Here is a 16,642-nt window from a genome sequence, read left to right as displayed (position 1 = left end):
CATAAGTGGGAAAGTTTTCACATGAAAGATAAAGTGAAACAACAGGGTGAAATTACATCACGATATTACTGTACCACCCTTTATATGAAATTGCTCTGCTCGCCATTTTAATGGAGGCGTTAACATGTTTAAAATGTTTTAACATATGAAAGGAATTTCATGGATATGTCTTTAAAGTTTGTATGCTAATGGTACACAATGAAACTTCATCTCATATGTGACCTAAGTACTGACAAACACAAATTTAAATGCATTATATTATGCATTATTATTAGGCCGATGAGCCTAATTAGTAGGGAAATTATTAGAGAGGATTCTTCGGGACAGGATTTACTCCCATTTGGAAACAAATGAACTTATTAGCGAGGGACGGCATGGTTTTGTGAAGGGGAGGTCGTGTCTCACTAACTTGATTGAGTTTTTTGAGGAAGTGACGAAGATGATTGATGAAGGAAGAGCAGTGGATGTTGTCTATATGGACTTCAGTAAAGCCTTTGACAAGGTCCCTCATGGCAGACTGGTACAAAAGGTGAAGTCACACGGGATCAGAGGTGAGCTGGCAAGATGGATACAGAACTGGCTCGGTCATAGAAGACAGAGGGTAGCAGTGGAAGGGTGCATTTCTGAAAGGAGGGATGTGACTAGTGGTGTTCTGCAGGGATCAGTGCTGGGACCTTTGCTGTTTGTAGTATATATAAATGATTTGGAGGAAAATGTAGCTGGTCTGATTAGTAAGTTTGCGGACGACACAAAGGTTGGTGGAGTTGCGGATAGTGATGAGGATTGTCAGAGGATACAGCAGGATATAGATCAGTTGGAGACTTGGGCGGAGAAATGGCAGATGGAGTTTAATCCAGATGAATGTGAGGTAATGCATTTAGAAAGATCTAATACAGGTGGGATGTATAAAGTAAATGGCAGAACCCTTAGGATTATTGACAGGCAGAGAGATCTGGGCATACAGGTCCACGGGTCACTGAAAGTGGCAACGCAGGTGGATAAGGTAGTCAAGAAGGCATACGGCATGCTTGCCTTCATGCTGCAGCTGTACAGAACTTTAGTTAGGCCACACTTAGAATATTGTGTGCAATTCTGGTCGCCACACTACCAGAAGGACATGGAGGCTTTGGAGAGGTTACAGAAGAGGTTTACCAGGATGTTGCCTGGTCTGGAGGGGAGGTTGGATAAACTCGGATTGTTTTCACTGGAACGACGGAGGTGGAGGGGCGACATGATAGAGGTTTACAAAGTTATGAGTGGCATGGACAGAGTGGATAGTCAGAAGCTTTTTCCCAGGGTGGAAGAATCAGTTACTAGGGTACATAGGTTTAAGGCGCGAGGGGCAAAGTTTAGAGGGGATGTGCGAGGCAAGTTCTTTACACAGAGGGTGTGAGTGCCTGGAACTTGCTGCTGGGGGAGGTGGTGGAAGCAGGTACGATAGCGACGTTTAAGAGGCATCTTGACAAATACATGAATAGGATGGGAATAGAGGGATATGGTCCCCGGAAGTGCAGAAGGTTTTAGTTTAGACAGGCATCAAGATCGGCGCAGGCTTGGAGGGCCGAATGGCCTGTTCCTGTGCTGTACTGTTCTTTGTTTATTATATTATTAACGTATTATTTTTATTACACTTAAAAATAAAATGTATTTTCAGATGCTCTTTATGACTCAATTTCACTACAGCAACCAAACTGTGTGTTGTCCTCAGTATTTGTCATGTGGATTAACCTGTATTATGTGTGTGTTGATGGAGAAAAGAATCACAATGGAAATTAAAGATGGATTTTTTTTTGGAATCAGGTGTGATAGGAAAGATTCCAGCTATAATCCAAGCTAGGTGCCTGCTTAATTTACATTAAATAATGTATTAGCGCGCAGCATTTAATGGTAAATTTGTTTTCTTCTGCTTTTAGTTTCCTAATCATTTCAATGCAAATATTATTAGACAATTTTTAAAAAGCTATTAGAAATTTAAGGAATAGGCAATATAAAAATATTTAAATACGTCTTTTTAAAAGTACTTCACAAAGAGCCCTACTTGATGGGACATATTTTCAGTTTAAGTTTATTTACCTCATTCCTTACAGGCCAGTCATTTTGGGCCTCTACACAAGGGGCTGGGGCCAGCTATGGGACTTGTCAGCAAACAGTTTCACAGGCAGCCAATCAGGTTGCATTGGCATTTGAATTGGGAACTTCATCACTGTTGGTTCTGAAGCCTTCCAGATTGGATACTGGCATCCAGCATTGGAAAGCTATCAAACTGTATTCTGCCTTTCAAAAGAGCTCCATCATAAAAGCCATAACTTGCATCAGCTAAGTGTTTACTGCAGTATTTGGAAACAGAGAACTGAAAATCTGTCAGGTATAAATCTTTATAATTTATTTTTAAAAACCTTATGCAGATGGATGGAATAATTTATATTTATACTAAAAGTACAACCCCTCCCTTTTCCTTAGACACCCCCTCCCACTTACCTTCCCCTTCAATGATATTACTAATTGTTGCTCAAATGAGGAAAACAGGCTCAATAATGTTGCAAAAATAGAAGAAAATGCTGAATTGTAACATATCATCTACGTTAAGTACACCTCTGTAATATATTTAAGGGTCAACTGCATAAATCATATCACATAAAAGGCTGAATTCAGCGAATCTACACTTCTGCTGTACAGCCTCACCCAACATTGACCTACAACATTACAATGTTGAATCGCCAGCCTGCAATTCCTTTTGAGCATTGTTCCTGACAGGGAGCTTAGGATTACTAAATTTAATTGTGTTTTGGAAACATGATTCACTTCAGTAGAACACTAATGATTAGCAACATTGTTTACAGTCAAATTAAAACAATGCAACGTATTCTCAATTGCAATCTGTCTAACCTTTATTAAAACTTCACTGTTCGAAAGATTTTAGCTCCACTTTGTCCCTTTAGATCTCAGGCTAGCAATCTCCTCCAATGGAAAGTTCAACAACCACATAACCAACTTATACAACTATCCATTGAAATGTGCTACATGCTGAAGGGGTTCAAAGATAGTCACACGAACCTAAGCTTCATAACACATTCAAACACAACACTTACTCTAAATACAACACTTACTTGAAATATGTAAATATTGAAAAGGCAATCCCAACAGTGGCAAATAGCTGGGTTTCACATAACGTTGGCATTATCTATTAGGTTTAACTCAAAATGCATTAAACAAAACAGTTGCAGGAGAACACTTCAAAAATACTGACTAAATAACATTGCTGGAGGCCAAATTTATTCTGACCCAGTTTCCCTAGGTTTTTATCAAATTCAATCTATTTAATAGTTGAAGTGCTAATGTGAATTCAATTGATTATTGCACTCTGTTTTTATTTTAAATACAGGACAGCGAAGACATTCAATAACACAGCAATGATGGGAGAAATAAAGTTCTTTACTTGATACAAGATGAAATCCCCCCAACACATTTTTAACTAGAAAATGTTGCTATCACTGGGTGTTGAAGGCTGCTTTCCTATTAATCAAAACTATATATAAAGTGGTTAATCCTAAAGACAGTGTTATACAGTACACACTGAAAACAGACTAAAATTCATTAATTTCCATAATTAAAGGCTATATTATGGTACATTCAACAATTCTGCATTCCCCACAGGGATACTCAGAACATGACAGGAAAGCAGACTGTAGGATCATTTGTCCCTATGTCTGCCCCACACTCCCTTATGGCAACGCTTCCCACTGGGACCACAGGATTGCTGGATTTATCCTATAATCCAGCTGGTGCAGCATTCAAAAAAGCATTTGAAAATAACTATAACCAAATGCTGAAAGAGTTATTTTGAGGTCAGCTGAAGTTAGGTTCAGCTTTTACAATTTGACACTAAATTGATTGCTTTTGGTTTTCAGGGACTTTCACACAAAGGAGCAAAAATATTCCTCAAATATAGCCTTTATAAAGGTATTTCCAAGATTTGGACTCATCGGGCTTAATTTTAGTTCCAGGGTCCCGATCCCAATGCAGGGGTGAATTCTGGGTCAGAAATGCGGAAATGGCTGTGGCGGGACCCTGGACGAGATTTTAAAGTATTTTTTTTTCATTATTCTTTCATGGGTAGTGGGCATCGCTGGCAGACCAGCATTTGTTGCCCATCCTTAATTGCCCTTGAACAGAGTGGCCACTTCAGAGTTAAGAGTCAACTACATTGCTGTGGGTCTGGAGTTTCCGAAGAGGTGACCAATTAACAGGCTGCCTCCAGAAGCCCCAATAAATAAAGGTCAGTGGGCGGGATCCACAGCTGGGAGGAGCCAATGGGAGCGCCTGAGGCGCTGGGCGGCTGGCAGCCCCACCGGGAGGGATGGCCGCTGCCGATCCAGCTGAGGAGACTCCCTGTAAAGACTTATAAATGTTTCAAAATATATGGCCACAGCTGCCAGACCATCACAGCGGAGGGAGAATTCCTCCACAAGATGGCCTGCGGGCGTGGCTATGGCCTTCACAGCCCAGCAGATCTATGTTGGGCTGCTTGGCAGGATGCGCTTCTGGCACTCCCAAACCCAGTCAACTAGAGACCCCAGCCACATCGGAGTACCTGTCCGGTGTCTGGAAAATCCAGACGGCATGTGAAGAGTGCCCTTAGTTGGCACTTTAATTGGCTTAATTGGGTACCTGCCACTGGCGGGGGAAGAGAGGGTAGCCATCGCCCCCCTGAAAACAGGCTGGAGGTGGGAATATGCCAGCAGACTGGTATGCCAGCTGGTAATGCAAAATTGCCAGCTGCCCACCTCCAAACCCGCCTCTACCTGGGGATGAAAATTCAGCCATTCTGCTCTCAAGTGAAACTGGTTTCAAAAGAGTACACCACATTCTTTTTGGGCTTGGCCAGACTTTAAAGGTTTCAATTCAAAAATGCCAGAGAAATAAAACCATTCGACATAGTTTTACTTTGTTAAAATTTCCATGAAATATTTTCTAGTTTTTTTTTTAAAACTTCTTTTATTCATTTATGGGATGTGGGCATTTTTAGCAAGGCCAGCATTTATTGCCCATGCCTTGATAAGGTGGTATTGAACTGCCTTCTTGAGCCAATGCAGTCCATGTGGTGTGGGTACACCCACAGTGCTGTTAGAGAGGGAGTTTCAGGATTTTGACCCAGTAACAGTCGAGGAACAGCAATATAGTTCCAAGTCAGGATGGCATGATTTTGAGGAGAACTTGCAGGTGGTTGTGTCAAGATATTCATCCTTCACCAGAAAGACAGATAGTTAAATAGCAGAATTAGTAATGGCAACAGAGTGGATTAAACAACACCACTGGTACTTGCAATATGCAATTGCTGAATAGTTGCAGGGAGTTGCTTCTGCAGTACTATTGGCTCACTATGGTAATATTCCTGTTACTGTACGTGTTCCAGTAAGGTCCACTGGCCTGTTGCATTCCAGAGAATTAATGTTCTTCCCTCACCTTCAAATTCCTTAATGGTCTCATCTCTTTCCACATCCTTGATCTCTTTCATCCTTATGTCCCTATGCTCCTCCAACACCAGCCTACATTTTCCCCCACTCCCTCTGCTCTACCATCAGTGGTCACTTCTGTAGCCATTATGCTCCTCCCTCAGTATCTCTGCCTTGTCATCACTTCCCTCTTCTCTAAACTTCCTAAATACCCTTCTCTTTGACCATGATTTTGGTCCATATTTTGCTTTTCTCTTTCTTGCTCAGTATCCATCATCCAGTAAAGTGCTCTGAGACATCGCTACGTGTATAACACCACTATAGAAACGTAACTTGTTATTTTGCATGTCTCTTGGATTGATAACGATGATAAATTACAACAGCATGCTGGGGGTCAGGTATTACTAAAATGTTATAATATGCAAAGAATTATTTTGATATTGAAGTTGAGCCAGTATTGGCATTAGCAATCATGAGCGTCATTCACAAGAACTGTCAGTGGCCTCATTTTCATGAAATGTTTACTGGTTATTCACAGACAACAAATAACTCAGGAATTCCAAAATAAAATTCCAAAGTGAAATTCTGAGATTCTTCAAGCATTGCTGCCATATCTTTGGATTGTGAGGTAGATTTCCCATCCTCTGTCTACCAAGGATAGATTTCCTACTCACAGTTACTTTAACACCAGGGTTAAACCATTTATTTTAAGTCAGTTAACCCTGGTGTAAAATAATGCCGATTGTAAAATCTAGGCCTGAATGGATCAGAGGACATGAAAACTTTCATTTTTAATGGTGGAGCTTAATATGGTCAATAAAAAAGCTAGCATTGTTAATGTCATTGAAATAATGCTCATGGAACTTTTGATAGTTTTTAACTGAATAAATGTTTAAATATTCTAGAGCTTTTGAAAAACTTTTATCATGGTAGTTTTTACTAACATAACAGAGCTTCATGTAACAAATTAAAAACTGTGTTATCAATTGAGTTTTACCTCGTGGAACCACTATGTCAGCCAGGCGCATTGTTGGCTCAATGTACTGTTCAAAGGATGGCTTGACAAATTTGTTGTACTGCTTGATAACTCCTTCAATGTCTCGCCCCCGCTCTGCAATATCTTTACGTAGGCGTCGTACTAATCGGATATCAGAATCTGTGTCAACAAAAATCTTCATGTCCAATAGCTGTAAACAGAAGCCAGCATTTTGAGCAAACTATCATTCTCATTTTGTAAGCATAAACATGATACTACATTGTTTAAGAGAAGCTTCTCCTTGAACGGAAAGCGAAATGTGACATTTTAAGAAATACATCAAGCCTGAGAATTGCGTATAAAACAAATGGTGGTGTTCACTTTTAGAGTTTAGCTATATAAATGATTATTCCTGTGTGGTTATTTTTCTATCCGCATGGATGACAACATCATTCCGTTTATTTAATTGCCATTATTAGCGTCCTGCTTGTAACCACAAGTTTTTCCTTGGTTAGTTCTAAATTTCAATGAGGTTACAAAACATTTCCAAAACATCTTACATGCTCTGAACATAAAAGTGGAAAGGAGCAGATATGAGGGTAATCTGTTATATCAACACCTTACACAACACAAAACCTGAACATTCAATTTAATAAATATTGTTTTCCTTTTATACCAATTAGATTATAGTTGCAGTTTCGGAAATGGATGTGTAGAAATAAGACTGAAGACTCTTACTACTGGACATTAGAACAATTACAAAGTTTTCTTCCTTTAAATAAGAGACATTTCCAGTTTGATATCACCTTCTTAATAAAGGATTTTCAGCAAGTGAACTGATGGATTGTGTCTGGAGCCTTAGGCTAGTTTTGGTGCTATGAAAGTACTTCTGTGATTCAGTATCTGTAAAATCATTACATCAAATGTATTTGATATGAAATAAGGCAGGTTACAGCAGTTTTGTTTTAGATTTAGGACTTGCAGCAACTTTTTTTTGGTTTGCTCATTACCTTTATTTTTTTTTAAATTATTGAATTCACAAAAAAGTACATACCTAAGGGTAGCAATTTTCAGTCATTATGTAATTTTTTAAAAAATGATCATTCTCCTCCTTGCTGCTTTTGAAAGCCCTGAATAATCGTAGGCTGTCACACTGACTTTTCACTTCCAGGCCGCAGGCTCCAATCCAGCCCTAACAAGCTGCTATGAAAGTTTCCTCTCTCTGTTGGTGCAATGAACTGAGAAGTTTGGTCTGTGCCAACCCAGTGCACACATTTAAAGCATTAAACTGCTCACAAAAAATGTAAGTTTGCAATTTCACTCAGAGGGCTTTAAAAATGGCTGCTTTGGAAAATGGGGGAAAAGCCACTACCAGTTTCCTCAGAAGGTGGACAAAATAAAACATAAGCTTGTAATATTTGACTGGGAGTGTGTTTGTTACAACAACCCTAGCCTTGGCCTATGGCCATCTGTGATGACACTGGGTAGTCAGAGTAAAAGAAATATCCTCTATTTGCTAACACAATTCCGTGGGTTTGAAGGGCATAAAAAAACACTCACCACAAAAACTGACCCAAGTAGTATGGCCAAATAGTTAACTAGAGTGGCCTGATAGTCAAAAATGAAATATTCATGTGCCTGGTCCTCTTACATAAACCAAACTACACCGACAACGCTTACAGCAAATAAACTAAATTTGTTAACTAATCTGGACTTAATGCCTCAAGCAAATTATCACTAGTGTTCACAACCATGTGGACTAAAGTTACAATTTTAGCACCTAGTTATCAAAGTATATACCTATGCCATTACCTTGTAAAATCAGCCTATTTGGACATTTTGTTTTAGAGATACAGCACTGAAACAGGCCCTTCAGCCCACCGAGTCTATGCCGACCATCAACCACCCATTTATACTAATCCTATACTAATTCCATATTCCTACCACATCCCCACCAGTCCCTATATTTCCCTACCACCTACCTATCCTTCGGGTAATTTATAATGGCCAATTTACCTATCAACCTGCAAGTCTTTGGCATGTGGGAGGAAACCAGAGCGCCTGGAGGAAACCCACGCAGACACAGGGAGAACTTACAAACTCCACACAGGCAGTACCCAGAATTGAACCCGGGTCACTGGAGCTGTGAGGCTGCGGTGCTAACCACTGCAATTAAAGCAAGCAAACTAGTCAATTGCAGTGCAATAAAGATTGACACTTCATCTAAGTACAGATAATGAATAATCTGCTGTAGTTTTAGCTTGCACACATGGACAACAAACTAAATAAAACTAAATCAGGATTGTGCACAGATTCCCATGATGGTGTAGAAACCATTTCTTCTGGACTGTCCTAACAATTTCTTGGGTTAGATTAAAATATTAGCAGACTAACAGAACGAGGGCATATTTTTCCCAGTGTGAAGGAGGCAGGTTCCAGTGCATGCGGGGTGCAAAAGTCCCAGAAATTGGCGTCAGGTCAGGATCCTGACATCATCCCACCCTCTTCCAGATTTCCCGGAGCGGGATTGAAGGCGGGCAGATCTGTCGAGTAAGTAATTAAGAAGCGGTTGAGGTGGTTAAGAAGACAACCAGTTTTAAGCCTGACTCCTGGATTTCCCAGCCAGGGGACCTATTTCCTGAACTGTCAGCAACTCGCCAGGGTCACTGAGGTGAGTGCATAGCAGGGAGAGCTTCTTCAGTGAAACAGACAAGCTGGGAAGGCTTTGATCAGTGAAACTGAAAAGTTCCAGCCACGGCCAGGTGAGAGACTGCTGTTCAAAGCACTTCTCATATAGTGTTATCATTACTTGACAGGTGATTGCCAACTTCTTGGAAAACACTTCAGCTGTCTAGCACTTCACTCACAGCATGGGAGAAACTTCTGCAGTTCCACCTTTCACCTCTGCTCAGGATCAGGAGCAGAGGTCACACCACCACCAACTGCTCTGGCAGCAGCAACACAAGTAGCAGCACCAGCTGCCTTCTCCTCAGCCCCATACAGTGCAGATGGGATTGCAATCCAGTCGGAAGGAGGCAAGACCCCCAACACAGGGTGTAGAGGCGGAGGATCAGCTTTCTCGATATGGCTGAGCACCAGTACTTCAGGAGGCTCAGGCTCTTAAGCAGGTCACGGCTGACACCTGCAGCCTCCTGGAACAAGACCTCCTTCCCATTGGATCAGGTGGGCCAACAATGTGCCTGTCACTGCAGGGCCACCTCACCAACATCCACTCCTGGGTCTCTCATTAAGTTGTGTGCTCCCTTCTGCAAGGAGAGAAAGCAGAGAGGTGTGAGTGTTTGTAATGGCTTGTGTGGCCATGAGGCATGGATGCAAGAGGGCAATAGGCTGAGGGTGAGTGTTCAGATGGAGATGCAAGATGCCTGCAGAGAGAGGAATGAGTGGAGCTGCAAAGTGTGTTGTCCTGAGGTGTGCTGTGCAGGTGAATGCTGGGCAAGTTAATGTGGGACTTGGCACCTGAAAGTGTTATGCCATTCAACTGTCATACCCTCCCTCCTGAGGTCCTGGATCCTCTTGGTGCACGGTCACCAGTTTGGAGGGGCCACACTGCTGCTGACTTCCTTGGCCACTTCTATCCACACCATCCTGGGGAAAGCTTACCTCATTGCATTCCCTCAGATCTCACAACAGGTCCACCAGGTAAGAGTGAGAACAGCCTTCCCAGGTCTTCTTTCCATTCCTGTGGTTGTTACTGCTGCAAAAATCCAAGTGCTGATGAGCCCTTGTAATCCATTCTATGGTCTCTTTAATGAATTGCTGCCATTCCACCTGCCCGCCCTAAATAGTTAGGCAGCCTGGAGGTGGGGTGGTAATTAGTTTGCTCTGGGACAGAGCAACGACTGGGTACGCAATTCAGTGAGTCAGATTCCCTACCAGAAAATGATCCCGCCTTTTCTGACAGGGACTAAGGTGTGAAGATACCGCCCAGAGTTAATGTTTCAGGTCGTCAGAACCTCTGATAAAAGGCCATCGACCTATTAACTCTGTTTCTCTCCACAGATGCTGCCTGACCTGCTGAGTATTGCCAGCATTTTCTGTTTTTGTTTCAAAGTTTCAGGTTGTTGGCTAATTCATTATTTGGGCAATCAAGATTGTGTCAATTGAATAGTAAAATTATTTTGACACTGAAATAAAATGCGTATTCAATCAATATTCTAAATGAAATACCTTAGATGTAATAAGCTATTAAAGAAACGGCTTACTGATTAAAATGTATGTTTATGGGTGATTCAAGCTGAGTGCTCTCTACATTTGCTCACTAGCGCATAGTATCTGCCTCTCCAAAGCAACAATGCTTTAAAACACTTGAGGCATTTTAAATTCTATGTTGTGATATCACTACCTTAGACTGTTGCATTCACGAGAGATACACTTTGTTTTTTCAAAGAATCCAGCACTGGAATAATAAACACCATACTAAGGTTTTTCACACTTCAAAAGAGTTTAAATGAGATCCGATAGAGATTTTCAAATTACAATAGGTTTTGAATACTGAAAGATTGTACCACTGGCTGGTAATTCATTAACAAGGAGGTATAGACTGAAGATGATCACACAGAAGAGAATGATGTCAGCAGTTAGAAGAAATTCATCGACACGAATGGTTATTAGGACATGGAATATTTTACCCTAAAAAGCATCTGAGGCAGAGATTATAACATCATTGAAAGGGAATTGGTTAAGTATTTGAAAAGGGTACAGGACTAGGGCAGAGAAACAGGATTACAGTGGATAGCTCCAATTGAAGAGCTAGAACCAGTACAGGTGCGATGGGCCAAATGGTTTGCTTCCCTGCTGTAATTTCTATTATCCTATTGTCTGTTTGATTCACACTGCAGTCAGAGGCCACTGATCTTGGCACAACATGCACAATACTATTAAATGTGCATAAAAATAGAAAACCTGTATTATATATTAAATGGGTGAACACATTCAATCTCAAAAACCCTTACGATTCTCGTGGAATTTCCATTTTAACAGTGTTCCACATTCACATGCAATACTTAATAAGTCTGTAAGGGGTGCATGTTAGATCCCAAAATAGCACCTTCTATGGAATACTGACTGTCACACAGAATCGTTACAGTGCAGAAGGAGGCCATTTGGCCCATCATGTCTGCACTGGCTCTCTGAAAGAGCAATTCCCTCAGTTCCATTCCCCTGCCTTCTCCCCATAATCCTGCACATTCTTCCTTTGCATAGAACTGTCTGATTCCCTTTTGAATGCTTCAATTGAACCTGCCTCCACTACGTTCTCAGGCAGCGCATTCCAAACACTCGCTGCATGAAAAAGTTTTTCCTCATGTCACTTTTGCTTCTCTTACCAAATACTTTAAATCTGTGCCCTCTTGTTCTCGATCCTTTCACGAGTGTCCTTGCGAATCAGCATATATTTCCACACAGAAGCCACTGGGTGGCTCTGTAGCATAGATATTTCCTGATATATAATGGCCAATTTGTAATTCATTTGTAATGTGCATTAATGGTGCATTCTTAAGTTGGCCATTGCTCACTCTAAAATACCATCATCCTCCAACTGCTGAGAATCTTTGGTTCAACAAATCGCAAAGGTAATTGAGGGCAGTACTGGTGAATGCAAATAGACAATGAAAGGTGCAAGTTGATGTTCCTTGCCCCTCGCTGCATTTATTTGCTATCCGCGCTTCGCTGAAGTAATTTCGCTGCCTTTGCTCCCCGAGTCTTGTTCCGCCCACCCCTCTCCCTGATCCCTTTCTTTGCCCCGTTCTCCCCTAGGCTCTTTCCTCTTCCATGTGTCTTTTTCTTTGCCTCTCCTTCCCCATCACTCTTCATCTGTCCATCTCTCCATCCCCAGTCTCCCCATGCTCCACCTTTCTGTCACCATTCTATTCTCCCTCTGCACTTGTCACTCTTTTCCCATATTTTGCCTCTCTCTGCTCCACCTCTTCCTCTACCCTCATTGCTGCCTCTTTTTCCTTCTCCTCTTCTCTCTTCCCCCTCATTCTCCTAGGCCTTCCCTCCTTTCTCCCTCTATTGCATTGATCTAATTATTCCCTTTGCTCTCTAACCCCACATTGTACTGTGCATACTTGAATCTATATATGGTACTATATTAAAAACATTGCACTTGTGTTTATATCTATTTTCTCAATAGTTCCAATGCAGGCAATTCAAATGATGATCTCAGCTGATGTTTCAGCTTTAAATCGGAGGAAATGTTAGACTGCATCAGAAATCAGGAGATCCATGCCAGATTAATGGCCAGTGCTGATTTTCTCATGAATTTCAGGCACGTCTGTTTCTCCAAGCTGCGTTCCCAACAAGAGTCTCTTCACACTAGGAGAAGAGTTGCTGAATTCTACACTCATCACAAGCTAAAACAGGTACATATTATTCTGATGTATAATTCTGGCTTACAGTATTTACATTTAACTGATACTGGAGTTAAAATCCCTTCTAGTTTGGTATATAGTCACATGCTGTCTGTACATAGTCATCATTAAAGAAGGTTATAGAGGCAAGACAGATAAAGCATTATTTATATTAAGAAAGATCATGTTACAGTTTTTAAAAAAAAACACAAGTACAATTTACAGAAAATCAGGCACGCATAAGAGGCCCAAATTGGAGGAGCACAGAGACCCCGGATGCTTGTTATCTCTGGAGAGGATCATTTCATTTCTGTGAAGCACTCTTCCAGGCTCCACAAAAGTACTGAGAGTTAGTTTTGGCTCATGTTCGTCCCCTCTACTTCACCTCCTCTTCTTCCTGGACACACTCGGCATCAGAGTCGGCTTGAAGTTCCTAACGACATGATTGACGAGCCACTTGGGATGTCTGACTGGCATTGTAGCTCACCAGATTCATCCTAATGAAGCCCAAGGCCCAATTTGGATTGAGTCTCAAGCCAACATCTTTGGGCATTGTTGGGATCATGTTGACCATTTCACACTGGAAACTGGGACAAGGTGCATTTCCCCCTCAAAAAAAAAGTCTAATGTTATGACACTTACCTTCAACAATTCTTTGTCAGCAAAAGCCATGATGCCTTCAAAAATGATCACACTGGCTCCATATAATGTTTTCTGAAGCACAAAATACATAATATGAATCAGTTTGCAGCAACAAAGAAATAAGCCATTCAATATCACTTAAAGACCAGCCCTAATTGGTCTGTTTTGATCAGAACAATTAGACCACTCACCCCGACCTAATAAAGTTATTTATAAATGTAAAATTCCACTTGAATATGACTTTCTCCTCTTTCCTTAGGTCTACCTTCCATGTCAAAACTACGCATCATTTTCCAGATAACAAGGTGTCTACCATTGATTCTGTCTACCCAATGATCAGAGGGTGCACAACATCAGGCTGAGCATTTGAGTCACCCTATCTTCGGTTACCCTTCACCAATTCCACAACTGAGACTCTGAATGGCTGTCACAAAACTGTAGCTCTTGGAATTACATCAGGGATACTAATATGCAAATGCTTAACGTTTTTGTCTGAAATTCCTCTCTCATATGAGCAAAGGTTTCCCCAATTTATTTTAAATGGGATAACAATTCTACCAAAACAGTAGAAACAGGAAATTTTAGCCAAATGCATTAAGCATTCCTGCACTAGCATCCCGTTGTATAATTTCAAAGCCTAATTCTTACAAGCTTCTTGCGTTATAGAGTGAATGTCAGAATCATCCATCGTTATTATTTTATCTAGTCAGAATGTAGCTGAACTAAAATATTCTGGTCTTAGTCACATTTTAATGCTAATTTGCAATGCTGCAGAAGGAGTTAATTCTTCATGTATGATTTTCATTGCTTTTATCACACATTTTTAGTACAGCATGGAAAGGAACAAACTATTTCATTTCCTACACTTGTGTAAATGAGGACAATAATGGAAAATCCCAAAATGGGTTCCATAGTGTCTTACAAAATGGAGCTCGACATCTGGCAAAGTTAATGACAATGAAGCATATCCCAGGACGTGACATTGCAAAATACAACCAAGAAAATTATGTTTTGCTGCTTTTCACAACATAATATTATTGTGCATTTTAGATGTATTACATTAAACACAGATTAAAATCAGAAAACAAAATCATGCAATCATAGAAATTACACCAACGAAGGAGGCCATTCATCCCATTCAGCCACGTAATACTGTGGCTACAAGAATAGATCAGAGGCTGGGTATTCTGCAGGAATATTCTGCAGGGAGTAACTCAACTCCTGACTTCCCAAAGCCTTTCCATCATCAAGTCAGGAGTGCGATGGAATAGTCCCCATTTGCCTGGATGAGTGCAGTTCCAACACCACTCAGGAGGCTCGACACTATCCAGGACAAAGCATTCCACTTGGCACCCCATCCACCACCTTAAACATTCACTACACCACCAGTGCTCAATTTCTGCAATGTGTACCATCTATAAGATGTAGTGCAGCACTCACCAAGGCTTCTTCAACAGCACCTCCCAAATCTGTGACTTCTACCACCGAGAAGGACAAGGGCAGCAGGCGCAGGGGAACACAACCCCCTCCAAGTCACACATCATCCTGACTTGGAAATAATTCACCATTCCTTCATCATTGCTGGGTCAAAATCCTAGAACTCCCTACCTAACAGTGCTGAGGGAGAACCTAAACTACAAAGACTGCAGTAGTTCAAGAAGGCAGCTCACCATTGCTTCTAAAGGGCAATTAGGGATGGGCAATAAATGCTGCCATTGCCAGCAATACCTAATTGAATGAATTTAAAAAAAAACTGCTATGCTGGTGCTCACTCTTCAAATGGGGCTATCTCCTCTAATCCATTTTCTCTACTTTTTTCCAGTATTCCTTTATATTCTCTTTTCAAATATTTATCAAATTCCCTTTTAAATTATATTATTGCCTTGGCCTCAACAGCCACTTAGGGCAAATAATTAAATGATCTAACAACCCTTTATACAAAAATAAATTCTAATTACCCTCTTCGTTCTTCAAGTGATAATCTTGATCCTATGAGCCTTGTTACTGATTAGCCAAGAAACGGAAATAACATTTCACTGTTTGTCTTCTCAAAACCCTTCATAATTTTGTAAACTTAGACTCCTCCTTTACCCTCTCCTGTTCCAGTGAAAAAGTCTTAATTTTTTACATAAACTAACTGCATTTTGTCTACACACAGAAGAAAATATACAGTATTAAGAAGAAAAGAACTTCTCATATCTTTGAAATTTATTAAAGTCAAATTAAAAGCAATTGTTCACAAAACTAGAGGGTCTCATTACTGGTTACATTCTCGTGAATCTTCATTAATTATTTTCCATAGCTGTAACATCTTCCTTAAATAGGACACCTTGAAGAGCATACAAACAATAGCTCTGACTTCGTCAATGTCTTGTACAAATTCAACATCATTTCTTGCCCTTTGTATTAAAATATATGTTCCAAAGTGTTTGTTTCTTAATTAATATGACAAATGCTTTACTTCAATTAGTCCCTGATTTTCCTTATCCATTCCTGAATAGCAATTCCTGTTTCAGTGTGCACTGAGCTTACCCATTCTTTCTTCCTACAATGTGATGTAAAATCATACATAGGGACTTTTACGCTTTTTCCTTGTTTTAGTTTCCTAAGAGTGGACACAATGAGATCAAAGTCAAACGCATCAGGATGGTCGAAATTATAGTCATTGTTGGCAGCTCGCTCCTGCTGCTCTTCAGTGAGTACCTGTGGGCAAAAACAAAAGGTGAGCATTACACACCTGACAGCAATAGTTGTAGGAACAGACATGATATTGTGGCACACAGAGTTCACAGGCAGAAGTGCTATTTATAATATTGTGCAAAAAGGTTAGCAACTGGCTTCACGGCTAGCTGACTAAGTTTTCTTGCATAGTCTTATAATTTAAGTTCCCAGTGCATGAAACTCAGTGTCAGGCGCACTACATTGTAAAATCTGCCCTTTAGTGATCACTACTGCAGTCTTAATGGTTTCACTGTGATTTACAATAGAATACAGCATAAAAAGTCTATTGGAGAAAAAAAAACGACATTGCATTATTTAATTCAGACATAAATATAAAGGATTTTGATGCAGACTGCATAACTGGATATGAAAGTGCAATAATCTGGAAAGATCTTGCCCTTCACAGTGTTCCAGTAAAAGCCCAGGGATTCCCCAGTCAAAGGGTTCCTGCTCTGCGGGTGTTTTTTTTTGCATCTGCA

The 16,642-nt window shown here is 40.6% G+C and overlaps 1 protein-coding gene across 12 annotated transcripts in view; it reads right to left on the bottom strand.

Annotated features, from left to right (window-relative positions):
• LOC137378157 (uridine-cytidine kinase-like 1) overlaps positions 1-16,642 on the bottom strand; it is a 187,595-nt gene that overhangs the window by 47,158 nt on the left and 123,795 nt on the right. For all 12 annotated transcript variants that reach the window (XM_068048293.1, XM_068048294.1, XM_068048286.1 and 9 more), the window contains 3 exons: positions 15,975-16,145; positions 13,443-13,514; positions 6,451-6,640 (listed from right to left, as the gene is read on the bottom strand). In XM_068048293.1, coding sequence (XP_067904394.1) covers positions 6,451-6,640; positions 13,443-13,514; positions 15,975-16,145 — 433 coding nt within the window. The remainder of the gene's footprint in view (positions 1-6,450; positions 6,641-13,442; positions 13,515-15,974; positions 16,146-16,642) is intronic.

The sequence above is a fragment of the Heterodontus francisci genome, chromosome 16 (assembly GCF_036365525.1).
Source record: "Heterodontus francisci isolate sHetFra1 chromosome 16, sHetFra1.hap1, whole genome shotgun sequence".
NCBI classification, from domain to species: domain Eukaryota; kingdom Metazoa; phylum Chordata; class Chondrichthyes; order Heterodontiformes; family Heterodontidae; genus Heterodontus; species Heterodontus francisci.
The sequence above is the reverse complement of the archived record's forward strand: the minus strand, read 5'-3'. Positions and strand labels throughout refer to the sequence as shown.